The 15,814-nt window shown below is 39.8% G+C and overlaps 1 protein-coding gene and 1 pseudogene across 1 annotated transcript; one reads left to right on the forward strand and one right to left on the reverse strand.

The window, feature by feature from the left end:
- Positions 1 to 52: 52 nt before the first annotated feature.
- LOC127782587 (probable protein NAP1) lies at positions 53 to 12,882 on the reverse strand. The gene is made up of 24 exons (XM_052309857.1): positions 12,691 to 12,882; positions 11,666 to 12,052; positions 11,514 to 11,588; positions 10,263 to 10,343; positions 10,099 to 10,179; positions 9,912 to 9,994; positions 9,296 to 9,380; positions 8,616 to 8,741; positions 8,374 to 8,481; positions 8,062 to 8,106; positions 7,839 to 7,981; positions 7,413 to 7,545; positions 6,745 to 6,849; positions 6,586 to 6,664; positions 5,998 to 6,191; positions 5,385 to 5,530; positions 4,888 to 4,969; positions 4,664 to 4,774; positions 4,007 to 4,132; positions 3,820 to 3,935; positions 3,641 to 3,737; positions 2,161 to 3,158; positions 1,288 to 1,497; positions 53 to 856 (listed from the first exon to the last, which is right to left on the reverse strand). The coding sequence occupies exons 2-24, from the start codon at positions 12,032 to 12,034 to the stop codon at positions 370 to 372; spliced, it is 4,080 nt and encodes a 1,359-aa protein (XP_052165817.1). The 5' UTR covers positions 12,035 to 12,052; positions 12,691 to 12,882; the 3' UTR covers positions 53 to 369.
- Positions 12,883 to 14,755: 1,873 nt separating this feature from the next.
- On the forward strand, positions 14,756 to 15,289 carry LOC127781669 (uncharacterized; annotated as a pseudogene).
- The last annotated feature ends 525 nt before the right edge of the window (positions 15,290 to 15,814 follow it).

Consider the following 15,814-nt stretch of genomic DNA (forward strand, 5'->3'; position numbering starts at 1 on the left):
CACAATTTTTCTGAGCAGCTGACACGTTTCTGGTCGTTCGTTACATCTGGGATAGAAGGCAATTATACAATCCATTTACATTAACAGACATACAACTAGCACATTGCTAATTCATGTAGCAACAGAGGAGGGTTTACTTACAAGAGCAATAGGTACCATACATATAGACTTACAAGAGCACTAGGTACGTAAATACAGCTAGAATACATATTACTTCACGCAAAGGAGCTAAATAACATATATGCTCAGATGCTCTACAAAGACGAATGGGAGCATTGACTGGAGTCCACTCAAATACAAATTGCTAGATACTGATGCTGGCAAACTATGATTGCCAGTAGAATGCTGTTGTTACTTGTTAACATGATCTTATTTGTAGGATAGGGGGCCAGATCTTGACACAGCAAATCTCTGTAGTGAGCCTGAGCCAGCCCCATGGCTTCCAGAACTTGAACCCTCCACAAACTTCACTTTCCTGGTTCCAGTGTAATCTAGTGGCCCAGATCGCCTCATGCTTCGGAGTTGCCTCTCTCCAGTTCTTCTATCCCCTTCATAACCTTCATCGTACTGGGACCCAGATGAACTGTGGTATCCGGGCTCGAAAGTATGAGACCTGGGCGTTGTGTCTGCTCGATTTTGCTTCATTGATGGTGATGCATGAGCCAGAGATATCAGAGGGGACTGCCTTGGGGATGGCTCCATTGGTTCTGTGGCCATCAGTGAAGCTCCATATAATTGATGGTAGATTGAACGCAGAATCGTGTAAGGTATGTGAACTTCTAAGGTGCTCCTTGGGAGGTAGGGGGACATCTCACAGAGTTGATCGAGGAATATTAACTTTGGAACAATGTATGGCCTGTAAGAAAATTGCAACCAACGCAGACCACAAAACCATTAGCATACCAAAATCATAACTGATTTTTACTAAAGTATTTGAAACAAGACAATCAATAATTTCCTGGCCTCCAAGAAAACTAGAATCTCCATCTATCTAGATGGCCTATTGGATTGCATATTCATTTGGTTTTAGTTTTTGCTTAAATGGTTTTACTGAGAAATGGCAATTTAGTGGATCATTAGCATGCTGGGGCAAATGAGCGGCATATGCAGCACCAAACAGTAAGCAATATCTAGTGTTACACCTAGTATCTGTGCCACATCCAGTACGCTGTCCAACATGGCTAAGCAATTCATTCATGCAAATGGACTGGGATAGAGGGTAGTATGAGAAAACCTAGCCAACCAAGATGACATTCAGGAACAAATTGGACAAACATAATACTTTACCTGCTAGTGTCATTCCATGAATCCAGGACTAACCCTGCAGACAATTTGACATAGAGTTGCATAGCAGATTTAATATTTGCTTCAGCTGAGACACGGCTCAGTAATTCAGGCTCTTGCAGCTCATCCATATGCCCATTTGAAAGTGAATTTCTCCGATGTTCCCTTTCCATCCTAGTGTATTCACTTCCTCCAACCACAGCACTTACACACCTGGGAGAACACAAAGAGCAGTTACATGCAATTCAGAGCACCCAATATTAACGCTTACGCCCTCTACTGTCAATAGCCTACGATATAACAAATATACTAATATCGATGCTAGGAGAAGCTTTAGGAACTTAGTTGTGCATAATAGCTGTAAGCAGGAAAACAAATTATATGACAATGTTTCCTGTTAGTTTTTTCTGTTGCCTTGTAAATTTGTTACCATCCATAGTAAGGAAATTTGGCATTTCCAAACTTGTTTTTAACACTACCATGCAATATTTCCAGTATCTAGACTCTCAAAATTGGCAAGGAATTCTTCAAAGACACATTGATACATACTTAGAGAAAGTACTAGCAAAATATTCGTTTTTGCAATGGATTTCAAAATATATAACATAAGTTCTAAACTTGAAAATTGTATATGTTTCTCATGGAAAAAATATATAACATGTAAGCAAACATCAAACCAGAGATAGCCAAGAAGATCTCACAAACTCTAGAGGTAGCAGTGGAATGGCATATTCACCACGATCACTAGGTTTTTCTCTTTCTGTTACATGAAGGAAACCACTAGGTTTTTTATCTGAGATATCAGTAGAGAGAGGACGGAAGGGGTGGGATATTTCTATACCAGTCAAACATAACCGATAGGTAGCAAGTGCTCACCTTGCTAAGCAATGCAAATTGTTACTGAATCCACCTGTATTGACATCATAAGCAGTAGTGCTCCACATATTGGATGCCATAAATGCAGCGCAAAGATATGGAAGTAAGGTCCAAGAATTATCATTAGCAGAACCTATTTCTGCCAGAATAGAATGAACCCACTCGGCATCATGTTTGTCACCGACACCAACACTGCTAGCAACCCTTCTTAGTCTAATGATCTCATTTTTATCAGGTACCTCTTCTGGCAACTGCATAGCTAATCCCTTGAGCAGAGAATATATGAGAGGTACTTTCTCTTCAAGAACAGCTCCAACAGCTTCTACCAACAACCGGCGAAAAGTTATTGCCTGACCTGCCTGGATACAGAAGTCAGCCAATGTTTCGATGTCGATTATCTGCTTTAGATTTGCATCTCTTTCAATCCTATCACCAGAGTTTACACTTCCAGCAAGGCCCTCTAAGGCATCGCGGTTTGACCTAAGCGCTGAGTCAATGCAATTTAGTAGAGCTGATGTATGTTCCCTTAACAACTTATCCAGCCTATCTACTCCATAACCACCAAATAAACGAACAAGTGCTTTGAGTTCTCTTTTATCTGTGAATGCTTCCGCTAAATATCCACCACCAATAGGCTGTGAGCTCCTAAAGCAATTCTGAGATGCATCAAAAACAACTCCAGTGCGAGATGCATCCTTTACGAAGTTATCAATATACCAATTAGATATTATGTCTATGGCAGATCCTCCTCCATGTGTTTCTGTTGGTGTCTCAAATACTTGCAGGTTGGGAAATGGCCCAGTAAAACTCTCTGCAAGTAGCACTTCCCGTATACCTTCAGTAAGGTCCATACTGATATGCTGCTCTGACAGATGGATGATGCTCAGGTGTCTTCTTAGAAGAGATTCTATGACTGATGGTCGTTGAAGGCAGCTATCAGTTCTAATCATGCTGTGAAATCTTCTCCTAAAATTACCTATGATGCAGTCCCTCATGTACTGTCAAACAACAACATTTTCATACCCAGTTTTAGAAACAAACAAAATATGCATAAAAAATCTATTAAAAAATAATAGACAAACCATTAAGATGAAAATGAACTTATCTAGGCGGTATTATATATATTAAAAAAAAAAGAAACATGGTCTAGTTGTCTTTCCAGAGAGCAACTTCTGGAACAAGATATTTTCTTTTTGTTTATGTATGTAATCAGATCCTTTTTCATCTCAAGATTATTGTTTTACAAGAAAATAATAAATTTAGCAAGCCGCCATCTTAATAGTCATGAACCACCATCCAAATTATCATTACCACAATACCTAACATATCCATCTCTGCTTATGATAAAATAAATGAAGACTGGCACATCCAATCCTTATCCTTGAATGTGATTATTTGCATCAACAGTATAATACACGGAATAAATCACAACTTCTTGACATAAAAGAAAGGTGGTGGTAATCTTTTTTTGTTACTGTACCTCTCGGAGAATAAAAACATGATTGAGAACACAAATAGGCTCCATGTCATTTAGCACAGAGCATAGACTTGTCAGCCTTTGCATAGCAGCTTCCAGCCTGTTTTTTCATACATCCACAATTAGAGCAATGGAACCTCAATAGTATTTAAACAGTGCCAGGAAGTAGAAAATTGACTGACATCTTAACTGAAGAACTATTATCAGGATAGCTCTCATGCCCTGGTGCTAACAAGCCTGAAACAGCTTTTGCTCTTGTTGCATTATTCAATCGGATAGCTGCTTGCTCTGGCGAAAGCTGAAGAATAGAAAGTGAGGGCATTAGATATAACAGATAGCACAACAACTATGAGTTCAGAAATTCTGTACCTGCATCTCTAATGAACCAAATCCACCTTCTGAATCTAGAATATTTATCAAACCTTCCAATCCACCCATTATAGACTCGATAAGGGACTCAACATATGAGATAGAATCTCTGCCAATCTTGTTGACCTACATGTTAATCAAAGGAGCATTCACAAATAAATATTTCAAACAATAGAGACATGGCATTTTTTTGGAAACAATAGAGACATTGCATTAACACAGCTGAGATATGTTTTAAAAAAAACTCAAATATTATTGATGACACTGTAAAAGGTTGGTTTAATAGGTTTTTCCGAACAGAGACAGAACTAGATGCTTGCAGGTTTTCAAGCTGCAAGAGAACATATGCATGCAACAAAGGTCTAAGTCTAATGGGTTCACACAGGTTGAGAAAACTGTTTTCTACAACCTAATTATTGATCTTCGTGATGGTCCAGAGTTTTTCATGTTCCAGAGTGTACCCAAAAACTTTCTTGCTTTTGAATCAACTATCGTAGCATTAGAGGCCTATCGGTTGAGTAAAGATCAATAATGATGCACCACCTCATCCTATTCACAATTCCTCAAAACTAGCCATTTTGCAAAAGCATGTCTTCAGTATTCTTTGTACATCAAAATAATGCTTGAACTTAAAGACAAGTGAGTTAAAATATGCACCTCTTCAGGAATAATGGAAGAAGCACATTCTGGAAAGCAGCAAGCTGCTCCAAGCCACGCACAACAATGTTGGGGACGGCCTTCTGGACCAAACATTGTGTTTCTGAAGACCTGCAATTTTCAAGCATAATTGAGCTTGCTAACACTGAGAAAACACTAGTACTTGATAAAAAGAAAATGAAACTATGAGAATTGGATGAAAATATAAACAAAACTGGAGTCACCGTTGTAAGATGCTGATGGTAGAAGTAAAGTTTTTTCAGGCTTCCATGTTTGGAAAGCTGGCCCTCAAGTTCATCCACACATCTGCAATATAAGTACAGTGAGGACACATGATTCCACGGATCATTAGAAAAAAGGACATGATTCTGAAAAAACATGGATCACCAGCAAATCATAATATATTAAAGCTGAGAGTGAACATTTTCATAGATACCCTCTGAAATCCAGTTTACATCTAATAGTAGAAAATGCTCACAAAAAATGCAGAACAGAATCAACAGATAATCTAGAGAAGGGCAACAACACATAAGACAAAAATCTATGTTCTAGAATCTACCATACTTTGCAGCACGGCGGATGCAACTTTTAAAAAAATGCCATATCTGTACAGTTCCATTAATTATCATGATTACTAATGAATTCATAAGCTAGGAAAATATGTTAGTTACATCTGTGTCATGACATTGAAATAATCAATTGAAAGCAGCAAATTTCCCACCTAGACCAATTGTAAGCAGCATTGCCTTCTGAGACCAGGCCCTCCTTCCCAGTAGACACAGTAGCCTTCTCCAAATGTCTAATATTTACAGATGATCGTGATGATGTGACAATCATCAAGATGGATAGCCAGTGCTTCCGCAAATCCTGCACCATCAGCATATGTTTTTATCAATTGCTAAAAGTAAATTGTATGGAAAAATTAGCATATGTATGAACACACTACACAGTAAATCAATATACTTGGTTGCTTCATCGTCATATGTTTTATTGCAAGCGTCAATAGTTTCATGTGCAAATTGCGACAATCAGTAGATAATTGTAATTGCTTTCATCAGAAATTTAATTTACAAGGAAAAAGATGTTTGCTCATGACAAAAGATTTTCTTTACCCTCAATCACTAGTGTGCAAATAAATAAGAGGTAGCAGTAACAGAAAATTGCATGGGAAAGATCAGCTGAGACTGAATTAGCACTACCAGAAAGTCATGTGCATGTGTGTGGTGTATGTATGTGCACATGCTCATCAATGATATGAGTTGAAAATTATTAGGGCCATCTCTTTTCTTCTAAACTCGGTGTTTTTTTGTAGATGGCAATAGGGAAACCCTTACAGTTAAGTCACAAGTAATAGCAGGGACATTTTCCCCCTGAGGTTTCGGAATGTTTTCCAGACAATGGAGGACTTGCTGGAACAGGCCCTTCAGTGTGGCATCTAGGTCAAGAGCAACCATGCCTGGAGTACCAAGTAAGAACCGTATTCTTCCAGCACAAGATGACAAGTATGATAATGCATAACCTTTTATTGCTGCAAAAAGAACATAACAAAGAATGAGTTAGGCATCATCATTTTGTATCAATAAGTTATGGCATATATTTCTCTATTCTCATTTTCCAAATGTAAGCGAGTGTCAGCAGAAGGGGGGGGGGATGAAAGATCTCCTTGACAGCATATATGAAACTACCCGAATATTCCGCACAACTGTGCATGGATATAGTTCAGTTCTTATGCTAGATTATAATTATTTAGATAATTTACAAGAACTTGTCAAATATGTTCAGCAGAGAAGGTGCAAAAACTTTAGGCCTGTCTGATGTAGCATTACTAAGGTATAAAGTTTAATGCATGAACAAGGCAATTTTCAGACAATACAGAAGAAATTGAAAGAAAAACTTGAATAAGTCAACAGGTCAGGAAGAACCTGCTATATATTTACGAACCAGGCAACAAAGTTTGCCCATTCCATCTAATAGGAATCCAATAGTTGGGTCTGCCGCATCCTAAAGGTTTTGATGACCAAGTCAGAACGGCAGAAACAGGGAATGATGATATCCAAATGAAAATGAGCAAATTTACTAACAATGTCAACTGTTCTCCCTCGACTAGATTTCGATGATGCAATCCCCACATGCTGGAAGTACCAAACCACCTCACATTGAGCCAAAGCAAGAGCAGAAAAGACCATCTGCAAGAATATGTGAATGTTACTATGCCTTGCAATTTGCAATAACAAGGTATTAGGCACAGACAGTTGATCTGCATTTGGCTGAAATTTTATGCAGACCCTTCATCAATAACTATTACAGTATTACCTATAAATCCATATGATATGTTCCCATCATACCCGAATAAGTTTTTCTTTAAAACTTCTTGGAGCCATTACGATACAGAGATGTTAATATTCGAAAGGACTAGTGGGCCAACATAAAACTAGCATCAAAATGTTAAGATCAGAAATATGGTAGGTTGACATTGCTGAAATGTTTATGGCAGTCCCAGAAAAGTAATACTCCCTCCGTTCCAAAACATAAACACTTCTAGATTTGAAATTTGTACCCAAAATATAAGCACTTCTAGAGTACTAATTGTCCCATTAACCACCATCCCACAGTCCCACGTTGAACCATCCCTCATTTAATGAGGAGTATCATAGTCTTTTCTAATCAACCATAATCTTTGCTAAAACCCGAAGTGCTTATATTTTGGAACAGAGGGGGTAGTACATAAAATGTGAAATTTTCAACCAACCTGAATATTAGGAGCAAGAAGACTAGGTTGATCTGTGAAAAACAAAACCATCCTTCCAATTTCCTGTTTCAGAAGAATTCTCCTTTCATGATGTAGAGCATCAGCTGACACCAATGCTTGTTCATGTACTTCCCTGCAGGAGGAATAATATGCATGAAGGAGAGGACATACTTTTTAGAATAATTGAACAATTTCTCATTTTGAAGTTAGGTTGCAACAAACAATAAAACATAATTTGCCTCCTTGCAAGCGGATCACTGTATTTGCAGCAGCCCAAAAAAATTGGAATATCCCGAAAGCTTTGCTAAATTATTCAAAGAAACAATAGGTTGCCCAAATTTCACTTAAAAGGCCAAGATCCCTTTTCACGTGAGTTATTTTAGGTCAGATGTCAAAGTAGGGAAGAAGAGGTTGCGAGGGACATACATTAACATTTTCTCGACCTGCTTTGCAACATTGTATTCCAGATCAGCTTCCTTTTGCTTAGTACGTCCAGATTTAGCCATTCTCTTCGATTCTAAAACTTTTGGAAGGACATAGAGTTGATAGTTCTCATGGAGTAAGATGTACTGCATAAAATATTAAGCCTAAATTAGTATATCAAACAAAAAAAACTAACCATGGCCACCACATGAGATTTGATCTTTACCTCATCTCTGAACAGGGAGAGTACTAAATTTTCTTTCAGAACAACCTGAAAAGGCACTAACAACAAATGAAGTACAGGACACTAGCCAACAGACATAGCTGTCTGAGAAAACAAGAGGGTATATGTGCCAGTGTATGGTCGTGTGTAAGGAATCCGTGCATGTTACCACGAGACATCATATCAGTTATCCTTCCACATTTTTAATTATCTAAAAATATCAGTTAATAAATTACTTAAATAGAGAGATTTATTGTTAAACTGCATGAATACATTTCAGGGAAACAAATACCAAAAGAGAAGCACACAACGTACCATTGCAACATCTATACTGGTCACTCGAAGTAGTTCATCTGGACAAACAAGATATCCAAGAAGAACCCATTCACGATATGATGTTACATTAGCCAGGTCTTGGGCCCTCTGAGAGGAAACAGAATCATGATAATTGTCCAAATTTTAATACCTCTCAATATTATGATATCGCTAATAAATGAAAGTATATGTAAATCTGATGATAATTCACCCCTAGCTAATGAAATAATCAAATAACTAACCATAGGATGAGCAGAGTTTGTAAGGATGTCAGGATAACGTGGATGAAATGGACTGAGGAACCCTTCATTTCTTAACTTTTTTGTATCAGTTGAAAGAAAGATAATTGGGCCAACAGCCTCCAGGACCTGAATAACAATAGTATTACAGTTAAAGCACATAAAATGAGTTATGAAATTGAAGCCACAGCTAACATGAATGGACCATACAAAGAACCTAAGCAAAAAGGTCAAATAAAATGGATATCAGATTTGAATACATAAAAGATGTGTTAATTATGCCTCTCTTGATTGAACCTGTGCAAGTTTGTGAAACCATGCACTGTCTATGAAAGGGCACATTTTCCATGGCACTCTTTGAAAACTATAAGTGGTCTGGGAATCCATTTGCATGTGCTGGTAGTAGTAGTATGAATCGAATCATCCATGAACCATGCTGCAAAGTGTCGCTTGGTATAACAGTTGTCACTACAGTCTACAGATATATCCCAGACTACGTGACTGACTCTTAAGCATCAGTTGTGTGATCTCTTTCACAGTCATAGTTGAATGATCAATTGCATTGAGTGATGAGAGCAAGCAAGGCTTGCATAATCACAATTCACAAACATAGGGTTAACACTATGTTATAGTTGAGAAAGTTTTACATCCTAGTTATTGCTTCCGAAGGAGATGGGCATCACCTCTCCAATACGTGGGCTCACAAAATTTAGATCTTCATGCAACCCCTTGACTGGTGGATCATATAAGTCCACAAACTGAACCAATCTGTGTATGATAAAACACAAAACTTAGTGGAGAAACAAGTGATAAAAGAATTCCATAAAAGGAATCTAACTGGTAAGAGCAACACAATTTATGAAGTCATTGGTCTTCGCAATGGATTCCCACAGGGATGCAGTTGAAAAGCAAGTATGTAGATAGCTGTTGCTACTAACAATAATAAAACTATTAAGTTAAAAACCCAAAAACATGCACCAACTAATGAATTTAGAATTAATAAACAAGATATTTGAATTCTAATAGTTATAAACAAGCAAGGGAAGTGTCGGCAATGAAAAGTCAAACAGTCAGTATTCTCTGGCCTACAAATTTTGAACTATACTTTTGCTACCTAGTTATTTTCTTTTTTTCTCAGAGGGAACCAATTATCATCAATAGATACATTACTACCTGTGGTATTCAGATGTTTGAGCTGATTAGGAAAGTATACAGGATAGCATTAAAGGTTTTGATTTGGGTGGGGGGGGGGGGGGGGGGATTTGTGTTTTCTATAACAGAACACCCTTACTGCCTTACCGATGATAAAATTCACAATCACGGCCACCCTTTAGCATGATATGCAAGATATTGTAAACTTGGAGGATCATCTTTCTTGGTATCTGTAAATCAGAAATTCAGGAAGGATAATGTATAAGTACAAAAGATAATCAGAATTGGGTATAGAGTAGAGTATTTTAAAGGATGAGATAAAATAAATGATTACCTTGTCAGAGAAAAGGTTAACTCGCACAAAAGAGCAAAAGAGATCCATAAAAGCATGAAGAATTAAAGAGTTCTGATGTGGCTGTGAAAAAAAGTAGAAATGTCATTATCTACAGATAATAAAAAAATATAGCAAGTTACATCACCCAAACTGAGTTTCCATACCAGCAATGTTATGACTGTGCTGCTCAGATCTAAAATAAGTCGAAGAGCTTGTTCACGGAATTCCAGCAAATCAAGAAGCAACTGATGGGATGGAATTTAAAAGAAAATTAATCAAATTTGAAAATAAAGGAGCATACTTTTTAAAGGTAATATGTATTCACTTGTATGATGCAATATACTCAAATAGAACAGTTAACAGAATGTAAACAATTGAATACCCATCAACAAGCTGATCCTCGCATGCAGTTTTCTAAAGTATGCCATTCCAGTCATGGTAACAAATGCCAATATTTTGATAGTGTTTTACATGAATTTGAAAATAGCCAACAAATTTTAATTTCCTTTCTGGTTCACATGCCAACCAATTGATGATCAAGTAGATTTAGGGCAACATGGTTATACACTTAAAGCAGCCAAAATAAAACATTCTTCATCAATCGGTGGAAGCAATCACATCACCAATGTTGTGGCCAGGAGATATGGACAAGCCATAAATGGTGGTGCAACAAGATCGAGTCGGTCGAATCAGGCATAGCAGCAGAGATGGCTGAGGTATCCTATTTGGCTAGGAGATAAGTTTCCTAGTTGCTGTCTATCTATTTATAGTTACTATTTCCTAGTTTCTCTCTAGATGAGTCTGATTCCTAGCTATCATTGTTTTCCTCGTGTAGAGGTGCCTGAATCTATAAAGGCAGCCTAGCGTTGCATTTGGAGTTCATTTCCTAATTTCTCTCTAGATGAGTCTGATTCCTAGCTATCATTGCTTTCCTCATGTAGAGATGCCTGAGTCTCTAAAGGCAGCCTAGCATTGCATTGGGAGTTTAACTGTTCGAGAAAGAAATAGGTTCACCCACCTATCCTGGGCAATCAAAGCCTCGTTACACATGGGACAGGCCCATGTCGAGGGCCAATTTCGCCTCCAGTGCCTCCTATTTTCTACTTTTCCCTAACCCTTGACATATAAACTAGCGTTGCTATTATCTCTGGCAAATATATATTTGAATATGTTTCACGCGAACCCGCAAATGTGAAGTATGGGTGTGCTCAATTACAGGTATGCAGAAAATAGTTTTTAAAAACTAGGTCATGTAATGCCACTTTAAGAGTTCAGAGCACCCTTGGGTTATGTACAAAGCACAATTTCCCTAGTGGATTTCAAGACACAACCAATTAGCCAATAGAACTGAACTTTTTTTCTTTGTATAGATTACGATTAATTAAAAAGATTGTCAGTTGGTGGTTAGTGCATACCGTGATCCATTGCTCAAGGTTTTGCATGTAACCTTCTGCGTTTTCATTCAGCGCATCAAGAGCAAACTTATCTACCTGCAAAGCAGAGTTACCACAAGGTTCAATACATTCAGAAGGAAATTAGTCATGAGTGGAGTTAAAGAAATTCTTACTTTTTCAAGCTGCAGCTTGTTAGGATGTTCAGGAAATTTCTTTGACAATGTGATGCAAATTTTTGGGAAATTTGGCATAACACCAGCTTTCCAAAATGCTTCTGAAAATGTGTGCGCATTTGGATCTGGATAGTCCAAGATGCTATTCAGCCTATACATTTTGGCTAACAATCCTTCAGCGACCTTTGACAGTTGGACAACTGGCTCCATCTGAAGATGTTTCTGGCCACTTGCAGAACCTTGAGGGCCATCGACACCCATAGCCCTCCAGCTTAGTGATGCTGAAGGGGGTGACTCTTCAGTACTTAGGTACTTCGACCAGCGGGACATGCTGTCAGCTTCCTTGGATTTGAACGAAACATGGGCCATGTTTTGAGTACAGAACAACTGCATGGACAATTCAACCAATGAGAGTGAGGAATTGATATAATCACATCCACAACACCAAGAGGCTAAAGTCAAAGCAACAATGGGGTAAATTCATGAAAAATATCCAGTAACGAAGAAGTCACGGATTTAACTGCAAGCAAATCGACTGAATGCTCAAAGAGACCAAACCATCAAAACTCCAGGAGGGAAGAGCAGGAGCACCGAAGGCATTCAGACTGCGCGGAATTCAGCATTTCAGATCTCAAAACACTCACAGTAGCGAACATTTCTAGGCGCGGTCTACTCTGACACGCGAGGACGAGGGGCGCTTAATCCCACTGAAATCTCCCGAAATTGGCGCTAATAACCAAATCCATCTCGTCCGATTACTCGGAGGCTTAGCTTGATAATGCCCTTAAACCAAAGGGACCAAATCGCCGGGGCCGCCTCCCCAAATCGGAGACAGCTCCGATGCCGTCGCCTCGCCAAAATCGAAATCGCCGCCGCCAACCGTTGCTACCACCTCCTCGGTCTCCGAGGCGAGCACCGGCGACATCGGGTCGCCAACCAAAACGCCCGCATCTCCGGCGAGTAGTCCGATCGATTGACCCCAGGTTACCAAATCCAACGAGGTAACGAGTAAAAATCGAGCTCACCTATGGGGGACGCACCGCACGCACGCAGGTAGTAGTGGTAGGCCCGTAGCTTTCAGCCGCGGCGAGATCTCGCTGCCATTGCGGAGGAAGCTCTCGCTCTCAGCTCCCTCGCGGAGGTGGTGGAGGAGGAGTTGGATGGAGGTGGAGGGGAGCAGTGGTGAAGCCAGCAACTACTACTACTCGTACCTTTTTTCCTCCACCTCGACGTGGTTTGGATTCGTCTTTACTCCTACGCATGACTCCGTCGGGCCCACGTACCGGGCGGTTTGGTGGCGACCGGTCGGTGGGCCAAGGCATGGCTTGGCGGGATCTCTTGTGGGCTGCGTATTAGTGGGCCGAGGACACTAGCTGCCAACTTAATCCGACGTTTGTGGGCTGTCTCTTCTATCACGTGGACCCCGGCCTGCAATGAGGTCTTTTCCAGAATTTTTTTCATTTTTAAATTTTTATTTTTTAATATTTACAGCAATATTATACCATCTAAAATATTTACATAAATGGTCCCTGCCGCCAAAGTGAAGGGCGGCAAGGTGTGCGCATTTTGCACTGAGGTCCCTTGCCGCCCTCTACAAGGGCTGCAAGGGGGCAAATGCAATTTTTGCCCTGCCAAAAATGCATTTTTCTTTTTTTTCCATCTTGCCCGTCCCTCATGTCACCCTACCGCGCTTTCCGAGGATGGCAGGGTCTACTTATGTAAATATTTTCACTAGTACAATATTTTTTAAAATATTAAAAAATAAAAATTTAAAAATGAAAAAAATCTCTTTTCCATAGCATAAGTGTATGACAAGCATTTTTATGCATGAATATATGTTAAATGTTATAAAATGTTGAATGTTGAAATTTCTATGAAAATAACGATGAATGCTTGAAACATTGGAAGTCGACGATTATTATTAAATAGAGGTAGTTTTGCATTTCTCCTTAAAAATACAAACATAGGATAAAAAGATGATAGGTGAGGAAGATGAAGTGATTTGATAGTAACGTTTATTTTCGGAGCATATTTTTAGGTAGATTTGCAATCTACACGTTTGCTTTGAAGAAAGCTACTACTCTCTACACGTCGACTACACCGCTGCCAAAGCCAGGGAAGATATTGTTGACAGGCGCCGTGAGAGCGAAACCTGAGAGTTGGACGGAACTACGGAAGGATACAGAGTGGCAGTATGCTGTATGCAATAGTCACGGGTACATAGGGTGTGGTTAGATCTTTTTTTTTTCTAAAAAATATCACATCAAATGTTTAGACACATGCATGAAACATTAAATGTGAAAAAAAAAATTAATTGCACAGTTTACATGTAAATTACGAGACGAATATTTTAAGCCTAATTGCGCCATGATTTGACAATGTGGTGCTACAGTAAATATTTGTTAATGACGGATTAATTAGACTTAATAAATTCGTCTCGCAGTTTACATGTATAATCTATAATTTTTTTACTAGTCTATGTTTAATTCTTTCCATGTATGTCCGTATGCTTAAAAAAAATTTAGCCAAAAAAAAAACTAAACATAGCCACAGTATGGCACTGTCAGTCTGTCAGTACTGATGACGGACCAGGCAATGCGTTGCGTTTTCTCACACGTGCTCTCAGCGTGCTATAGCCAAAACCGGCTCATATGCTACGCTGCTGTATCAAGAACGTGTTTCAATTATTCGATCCCGATCAATTGTTAACTACGGTAACAGTTGTACATTGTGCGTGTGCCTGTACGATACAGTTTTCTCCATCTTGGCCATTCGTGTGCTATATCCATACTGTGTTCATGTGTACTTGTAGCGTCGTACGTCCAGGCGAATCCTTGCAGGGTCGTTATTGGATAATCGGAGTCTCGATCTGTGGATTGATGATTACAAAGGTACAATGCACGTATGATGGAGCATCGCACATATGCATGCATGTTGCATTTGCTGCTTGCAAGTTCAGAGTCGATTAGTGTGTGAGCTTTAGGGTGTGTTTGGATGGAGGGTTTTTGGGTGGATAGGACATGGCGGCCCATTTTTTATGGGTATTTGGTTAGTGGGTGGGAGTGGGATAGGGCGGCCCAGAGGAGAATATTCCCTCCAGATGCCGGATGGATGAATCCGGCCGATTTGGGCGGATTTGGCTGCCCGAGCGAGCGGGCGAGTCGGGCGAGCGGGCGAGCGGTCGTGTCACCGCGTGGAGAGAGAGAGAGAGAGATGGCCGGTGCTCGGCGACGACGACGACGATGTGCTGCGGCCGGGAGGAGGGAGCAGCGGCGAGTGCTGGCCCGGGCGACAAGCGCGGCGGCGACGGCGAGGCCGATGCGTGCCCGGCGACAACGACGACGACGTGTTGCATCAGGGGGAGGAGGGAGCAGCGGCAAGCCGGCGGGAGGAGGCGGCGGCGGCCGGGGGAGGAGGCGGGAGGAGGCGGCGGCGACGGGAGGAGGCGCGAGGTCCCCGCCGGCGGGAGGAGGCGGCGGCGACGGGAGGAGGCGCGAGGTCCCCGCCGGCGGGAGGAGGCGGCGGCGGCGGTGAGCCCCCAAAGGCCCAGATCCAGCCGGCCTTTTTCCTTTTTTTTTCTTTTTTTCTTTTTCTTTTTCTTCTTTTTTCTATGTGTATTTATAATGGAGATAGTAGTGTAAATTGTTGGAAATTTTATGTTTTGTATTGTGTATTAATTTGATGGGGGTTATACTCACCATGTAAAAAATTGGATCGCCAAATCCATCTTCATCCCTACAACCAAATAAAAAGACTGGATCATCATATTCGCTCAACCAATCAAAAAACTGGATCCTCATATCCAACAAAATATGGACCGCCATATCCCATCCAGCCTTGACCGTGAACCAAACACACCCTTAGCTTCATGAATCTAGCGATCCATAACATGGTAATCATTATCGGAAATTTATATAGGATATTTTTTATGGTATCATAGAATCAGAATATTATCATGGGATCAAGATACTATTAAATTTTAAAAAGTGTATGTTTTTATATTAAATATATAATATGTTGTATAAATTAAATCATATAATGTTGATTTTGATAAATTTAATTTGTTTTTTATGTAAGTTTAAGCATATTTATTCATATTATTTTCAATCCATCTTATAATCGGGATAATATCTAAGATTTCGTACAATC

This window comes from Oryza glaberrima, chromosome 8 (assembly GCF_000147395.1).
Source record: "Oryza glaberrima chromosome 8, OglaRS2, whole genome shotgun sequence".
Taxonomy (NCBI): Eukaryota; Viridiplantae; Streptophyta; class Magnoliopsida; order Poales; family Poaceae; genus Oryza; species Oryza glaberrima.

What these genes read in the sequence shown, in the direction of transcription:
- LOC127782587 (XM_052309857.1), bottom strand. Translation starts at nt 12,034, where the DNA reads ATGGCCCATGTTTCGTTCAAATCCAAGGAAGCTGACAGCATGTCCCGC. An exon ending in ACCATCAGCATCTTACAACG is followed by an intron (nt 4,775 to 4,887) that starts GTGACTCCAGTT and finishes TGAAAATTGCAG; the next exon opens with GTCTTCAGAAACACAATGTT. An exon ending in TTGGTTCATTAGAGATGCAG is followed by an intron (nt 3,936 to 4,006) that starts GTACAGAATTTC and finishes TCTATTCTTCAG; the next exon opens with CTTTCGCCAGAGCAAGCAGC.